General features: G+C 40.3%; 1 protein-coding gene across 1 annotated transcript in view; it reads left to right on the forward strand.

Moving 5' to 3' along the window:
* POU2F1 (POU class 2 homeobox 1) overlaps window positions 1–7,033 on the forward strand; it is a 129,158-nt gene extending 122,125 nt beyond the window's left edge. Inside the window, exons 14-16 of the mRNA XM_036753226.1 lie at window positions 1,280–1,616; window positions 2,596–2,684; window positions 6,601–7,033. Coding sequence (XP_036609121.1) covers window positions 1,280–1,616; window positions 2,596–2,684; window positions 6,601–6,911 — 737 coding nt within the window. The 3' untranslated portion in view covers window positions 6,912–7,033. The remainder of the gene's footprint in view (window positions 1–1,279; window positions 1,617–2,595; window positions 2,685–6,600) is intronic.
* The last annotated feature ends 820 nt before the right edge of the window (window positions 7,034–7,853 follow it).

The following is a 7,853-nucleotide window of genomic DNA, read 5'->3' on the forward strand; positions in this document are numbered from 1 at the left end:
ATAAATAAATAACAGTGTTTGTGACATCGGAGTGTCAGACATGGCAGGTTTTGTCGTCTCAGTGATAAAGCGCATGCTTCTTTAAAGCTCGTTCTTGAGAACTACAAATGCTTCCTGAGAGAAAAAGAGATATTTAAATGGACAGTTGGGGTTGTTCGAAGACTAGCAGCTGTGGAAATTGGTGTTTACATCTATTCTTACCCCACCAAAAAAAATCTTTGGGTTAATTTTTATTCTCTATTCAGACCTCTAAAGAAATCTCAGGCTTCTGATGAAGATGAACCATTTCAGAAGGGCTAAATTGTTGGGGGAGTTTGGGCGGGGCGTGGGGAGTGTACTATGAGCCTCTTTTTTCAGGGTAGTTGTTCTCATCCTGAAGTTGTGTTCCATGATGGTCTTTTGTCCCTAAGAAGGAAGCTGATAGGGAGTTCTTCCTATTCTGCATTTCTTCATTTTCTTTTATGTATTTGGTTTTTCATATTAAAGTTTCAAAACTATATTTCAGATGTGTTTTTAAGATTCTTTTCCTAAGATTATTTTTTGTAGTTACAGTTAAATCAAGCTAGGAAAGAACATAAAGAAATAGCTATAGAGAAGAAGGCCAAGTAAAACATTGTTAGTGGCCTAGTGGTGCAGATGATCCTACTGTCTTTGAGGAAAGCAGCTCTTCTGAGATCCTACTTTTAGGTATGTGCCTCCATGGAATTCAAAGGCACAAAGGTCCCATATAACCAAAATATTCACTGTAACACTTTTTTGGTGTCAAAGAATTGGAAATAAAGTATATTCCCATTGATTTGTGAAATAGCTAGGCAAATTGTGGTTCATGAATAAAATTGAATTTTACTGTACCGTAATATATGGCAAATTTTAAAGAATTCGGAAAAACCCGAAGACATGTGAACTGATACAAAAAGAAGCCGAACCAGGATAACAATAGACAATAATTACGATATATAAGTGAAAAGAACAACAAAATGAAACTGAAAGCTGTATGATTATAATGGCCCAGAAGCTTAGCCCTCGAGAAGAGTGGAAGAAAGTATGTTGTACATAGAATCAGCTGTTCAGGATGTGTTGTTTTTGCAGAACTGGTTTTTTTTTTCTTTTCTTGTTTAACCTTTGTTACAAAAAAAGTTTTGCTGAGTGAGGAGATGGAGAGGGGTAGGTGATGTAAAAACAAAAAGCGGACTGTATTCATTTTTCCCAAAAAAACATTTTTTACTTAAGGATTTTCATGTTTAAAGTTTCCACTTACTTATCCAGCTCCTTCTTTCAGGCACTACAGAAACCACTTCCAACAACACCGCAACAGTGATTTCGACAGCACCTCCAGCTTCCTCAGCAGTGACACCCCCCTCTCTGAGCCCCTCCCCTTCTGCCTCCGCCTCTGAGGCATCCAGTGCCAGCGAGACCAGCACAACACAGACCACCTCCACCCCTCTGTCCTCCCCTCTTGGGACCAGCCAGGTGATGGTGACAGCATCCGGGCTGCAGACGGCAGCAGCTGCCCTCCAAGGAGCTGCCCAGTTGCCTGCCAATGCCAGTCTGGCTGCAATGGCTGCTGCAGCAGGATTAAGTCCAGGGCTGATGGCACCCTCACAGTTTGCAGCTGGGTAAGGAGCTGCCTTTTCACTGCTATCTCAGGGAATATGTGAATGAGGTGTTCACATTACTTAGAACAAAGTCTTTTCACCATCCTCTGTTCTCAATCAAAATTTTTTTTAAGGCTTTGTAATTAACTGTTCTGTAACCACTCTTTAAGAAAATCATGATGCCTTAGGTAGATTTAAATACATTTCACAACACTCTGAAGAGAAGGTGGCCAATATCTTGATACTGCAGATGGACACTTTGAAGTACAAAGTCAGGAGGGACCAAGACCGAGAGCCGGCACACATGATCCGATAGCAGTTCTTTGTTTTCTTGATACTGGGCTTCTCTCCACATATCCAAGCTATGTAGTCATTCACAGTATACACCCTCAAGTAAAAAGTGTCTGTGCAGTAGAGTCAGAAAACAAATGTAAATCATCCTGATAGCCACCCAGTCCGTTGCTTTTTCTAATTAACTACATCAGCTACTTGTTTCTAAATCCAAAATGCAAAGGCATTGTAGATTTCCAGAATTATTTTTTCATGACCTATTCTGTTATTTCAGGTTGTAAAGAGAGAGATTTGTAAGTTCCCAAATTTTCTGTTATCACTATAGGAAATATGAGAAGTTTCTTGAAAATTTAAGTCTTTGGACTGAAACTCTTTTTCTTTTGAAAAACAAGAGGGGAAAGTATCTAAATGACTAAAAAAACATTTTTTACAATTTGTGTAAATCAGTAACTACTCTTCAGCAAAAAAGCTTTACTTTAGTAAGCATGAAGGAGAACAGCACTTGTGAAGCACTGTTCAAACCCATTGCAGTACAAAGAGAATCTGATATCACAGAAAGGCTGTAGAAGGCTCCTCAAATTCCATATGCATTTCCCCCAACTATATTTTCCTCTCTTTTTCTCCATGTGGCTAATGCTCAGACTGATGATAAATTTTCCTGGAAAGTAACTCCTTCTCCCTGTCTTTGTTCCCTCCTTCGGAACTACAGAGGTGCCTTACTCAGTCTCAACCCAGGGACGCTGGGCAGTGCTCTCAGCCCGGCTCTGATGAGCAACAGTACACTCGCAACCATTCAAGGTCAGTTGCATTTTTTCCATTGGCCGTTCCTTTTGGGGAATGGGGTGGGAGGGTGAGAGCATAAGGTTGGTGATTATCCATGTTCTTGAGGACAGAGAAAGTATGTCAGCGCTGATAGAAGCTTTGCAAGACAGGTAGCTATTATTTGGGGATTCAGAACAGAAAATGACACTCCCATATTGGTTTAGGGTTGGATGCTGGTGATATAAGGTAAGCAAGTTGAGAAATCAAAGTTTTGTACTGCTTATATTTATAGCTTGCTTGTAATCCCATATATGAATACCATATAAATCAAGAATATGCTTACATTTTCAGTCTTGCCAAGTTCAAGGGATACTGTAGTTGAGATGTTTTCAGTCTTCTCTTTCACAGAGAAACGTTTTTCTTCTTAATGTAGGTTTTTTGTTTCTTCATTAAAGAACTGTCCCAAATAAAATGTTGAATAAGGTGGGGGATTTTGTTTGATTTTTACAAGATAGCAGTTCCCGTTGCCTTACATAGCTGTCACCTTCACAAGTGACAAGTTGGGGGAGGCCTGGCAGTCTAACAGATTATCCGAAAAAGATCTGCTGAGCTTAGTGGTGCTCAAAGTGAACCATCCGGCAGCCAGAACAGCAAATTGTCCAAGGCTGCCTAAAGAGAGGCAGGGAGGTAGTGTTCCCATTGTTTTTTGGCCCTGGATAGAGCTTCGCTAGAGTTGGGTGTTCAGTTCTGGGTCCTTCATTTTAGGAAAGACTGATAGCTAGATAGAGAGCATCCCACAGCAATGAGAGAATTTCAGATCATATTCCCTGAGAATCAGTGAAGGACGACCTTGGCTCTGGAAGAGAAATTGTGTGGGAGGGAGGAGAGACAGGTGGCTGCTGAGGAAGAAAGAACAGGGTCACTGACTCCCAAGGATTTGCCAAGCTTTCCTGTGGAAAAGCTAGGAATACTAGGCAGGAGATAGAGGGAAGGCAGATTTCAGCTCAGTCTAGGAGAAAACTTTGTGGCAATTGGGGCCATCCAGAGTGGAAGGACCCCGTAGTACAGTGAGTATATCACATGTATGCTAAACCGTCATCTCATCGGCAAATAGAGATACTTCTGCCATGGTTTATACCTTTTTTCCCTCTTGGCTTACTGATCATGCTAGCATCCCTGCTTAGATGTGATGTGATTTCATGTACAATATATCATTTTGTTTTAAAAGAAAATTTTAACATGCTGGGCTCTGCTCTCTTAAAAGTATAAAGAGCCTGAAGATAGAGATTTGTCTCCCTAAAGCCTCTAGATATTTGTTATTAACTGCTACATTTGGGGTCCTTTGCATGCTGAGGTTCCTGGGAAGTGTACTTTGTTCTGTTAAAAGTGTTACTGACATTCCATAGATGACTCATCCTTGGATTCTTGTAGCTCCATAGTGAGAGTGCCTTGTCAAAACTGTTTCGTGCCTTCTGAAGAAACACAGCCTATCCAAAAAGAAATCATTTCTTTAGCAGGTTGACCCTTGAGGTGCCCATCACATATAATTTAGCAAATACTTCTCCAGCTCCTGCTGTGTATGCAGAGTCGTGCAAGGAGCTCAAGGAAATAGAACATGGGCCTTGTCCTCAGGGAGCTTACTGTCTAGAGAAGGAATGAGAAACCAACACAGTGACAATGTACAATGGTTTCTAATAAAGACATTCAAGCATTACAAAACAAAGGGCGTGTGGTAGCCAAAAGCTTGATTGGTTTAGTTACTGTAAAATCTTTGAGAAGATGTAATTGTTGGATTCGAAGAAAGATAAACACTAAATCAGTCGGAGAAATGAGCTTTAGTTTTTCCTTTATAGCTAATATGGTTCATGATCAAATTAAGAGTTCTTGGCCTTATATGGCTGAACTCTAGCATTGTTACTAGGGCACTGGCCTTCAGATCTGGAGGCCGGGATCCAAATTTTGACTGGACATTTAATCAGAGGTCCCTTCAAGTTCCAAACCTGTGGTCTATGATGTTGAATTGTGGGGTGTGTGACACAGGCAAATCAGTCAGCCTCTTCAAAGCCTTCACTTCCTCATCTATAGAATGGGGTTAACCCAAGTTTGAATCTCAGATCTTCCACTTACCTGGATGACTTAAGAAAGTCTCTCTGGGCCTTGTCTGAAAAAGGAGGTTGTTAGATTAGGTGATCTCTGAGGTCTCTTCCAACTCCATCTCTGTGATCTTGTTTCCTAGGGGTTTTGTAAGAACCTTTTGTGAACCTTAGAGTCTGCCTTGCTGTGAGTTACTATTCAGGGAAAAACAAGCAGCGGGACAACTAGAATCAAATTCTGAGGGTTCTTAAGCTTTCTTTTGGCATATGCAGGGACCTTTGGTAATAATATATTGTACATGAAATCACATTACATCTAAGCAGGGATGCTAGCATGATCAGTAAGCCAAGAGGGAACAAAAGGTATAAACCATGGCAGAAGTATCTCTATTTGCTGATGAGATGACGGTTTTAGAAAATTCCACAGCATCAGCATAGGGACCAAATATTACCTCCAATAAAGTAATATGGCACAAAAATCAACAATATGGATTTGTAGTAATAACAAAATCTAGGAGGAAATAGTGGAGAAAACTCATTCAAAATAATCACAAAATGCATAAAATATCTACAAGTCACATCTACCAAGGGACGCTCAAAATTTTCTCATTACAACTAACTCTAGCTTAGTGTCTAAATTTTTTTGCTCTAATTTTGACAAAATGATACATAAAATTAATTGCCGAGAGAGGGAAGTCTTTTCATATAGAGAAATTTTTGTTGAAGTAGGAGTTGACCTTTTTAAAATAATCAGCTAACTTCTAATTTGGGACATTTGGTATGCACATTAGCGACTTTATTCTAGAGTATCAGAGACCTGGGACAAAACTTACTGCCTATCCTTAGGGCCCTGGAAGGTATGGGATGGTACCTAGAAGTAGATCTTCACCCCCAGCCCAGGAATCACATGCACGTGCAAAGGCTGCAGTAGGCCCCACATCACAACTGTACTCTGATGCCATACAATAGGGGATCACCATCTGGTAGTCATTCCTGACTGGGGGGGTGTGCATGCGTGCGTGTGTGTGTGTGTGTGTGTGTGTACATATACACACACATATATACCTATATAAATAGTGAACTAGTTTATTTTATGCCAACAAGAAAAATGCAAATTTCATTTTTCATAACCCTTACATACAGTAAATTGTACAACCTTTTCTGAGAGAGCTAAATTTTTTTCTTGGATCAGATCATAGGGAGAATGAAAGAAGGAATGCCCGGGTATACAACACAGAATATTGATGGTGCTTTTCTGATTGCACTAACAACGTGTGCACACCTATCCTGGCTTTGTTGAGGAGTCAGAATCCTTTACTAATTTTGGTTACTTGACTTAGGGTTACTTAAGTCACTAGTATTTCTTCTAGTCTTCTAGGAAGTAGTCTGATAGACTCTTTTCCTTTATAGAAAACAGACAAAAATTATGTTATGCTTGAGAATATTCTATATTCCTTCTAAGCAAGTAGATATTTCATTTAATTATTGCAACTTTCACCTTACTTTAGAGGTGGTGAAAGCTTTATGTAAAATATATTTCATTCTATGATATATTGTGCGAAAACTCAGGAAGACAGAATAGGTTGTTGACTCTTGAAAGCTAGCCTCCAAGATTCCTAGGTTGTGGAGGAACACAACCATTAGATGGCTTAGAGTTTTCAGCTTTGTTAGAATGATTAGCTTCATTTGGGATTTATAAATACATTGTACTTTGTGTGATAAAGTAATGGACTCTGGCATATGCAGCCTTTATTTCTCTAGCCACAGGAAATACTAAAAGAACTTTTGTAAATGACCTTCCTTCTGCCTCTTCATATTAATACTCTCATCCCTACCTGTATGTGGGTTTCATTCTTTAGCTCTTGCATCTGGTGGATCTCTTCCAATAACATCACTGGATGCAACTGGAAACCTGGTATTTGCCAATGCAGGAGGAACTCCTAACATCGTGACTGCCCCACTGTTCCTGAATCCTCAGAACCTATCTCTGCTCACCAGCAACCCAGTTAGCCTGGTCTCTGCAGCTGCAGCCTCCGCAGGGACCTCTGGACCAGTTGCCAGCCTTCATGCCACCTCCGCCTCAGCTGAGTCCATCCAAAACTCTCTCTTCACTGTGGCCTCTGCTAGTGGGGCTGCTTCCACCACCACTACTGCCTCTAAGGCACAGTGAGCTGGGTCAAGCTGGGCTGCCACCAGCCTTTTCACTTTGCAGGGGGATTGGCTGCTGGCTGGGTTTAAAACTGAAAATATGATTGGCTTTCTCTCACCATGTTGCTGGGGACAAGGGAGAGAAGGAAAACAAACAAAAACAGGAAGGATGGAAAGATGGGACAGACATTCGCCTAATTTTGTAATAAACACTGTCTTTTCAGGATTGCTTCATGGATTGGAGAACTTTCTAACCAAAAATGTAAAAAAAAAAAAACACAAAAAAATTAAGTAAAAGGACTACTTATCATTTCCAGCAGTCACGATGACAAGTTAAGGTGGGTTATCATTTCCAACATAGGAAGGGGATTTCTCGTTTGTCTAAATATCTTTTTCTTTTTTAAAAAAAAAATCATTTTTATGGGTCTGTTGTACAGGCCATTATGTCAGAACAAGGTGTTTATAATCGTATCAATTGTGTTGGGGGTTCCTTTCTTAACTGGTACAATTAGGCAGGCCTGTGTTACTGTATCTCTTTTATTATTATTATTGTCGTCATTGTTGTTGTTATTATTTTATATCCATATATATATACATATGTATATGTATGTATGTATGTATGTATGTGTATATATAGTTTGGACATGTTTGTCTCTTGCTCCTGGATCCTTTTTCAGTGAGCTCCCATGCTGTGGGGAGAGGAGTATTGGGGGCAAGGGAAGAATTTATGTTCTTACCTTTGGGGAATGTTCTTGCTGGTTTCCTCATCCTTGATGACTCTTACAGAGGTGCTAGAAAATAATTTTCTTTGGTCACTTATGCAAGAGGCTTGATGCAGAAGCTGAAGGAGGGCCGTGTGTGCAAATGCCCCACATCAGGTGGTGCCTTTAGAGCACTTTTGTGTGGGAAAATATTCCTGCTGAGCCGTAGCTCTCATTCACCCCAAAACGTTGACAAACCCACC

Source organism: Trichosurus vulpecula, chromosome 4 (assembly GCF_011100635.1).
Source record: "Trichosurus vulpecula isolate mTriVul1 chromosome 4, mTriVul1.pri, whole genome shotgun sequence".
In the NCBI taxonomy this organism is placed as follows: Eukaryota; Metazoa; Chordata; class Mammalia; order Diprotodontia; family Phalangeridae; genus Trichosurus; species Trichosurus vulpecula.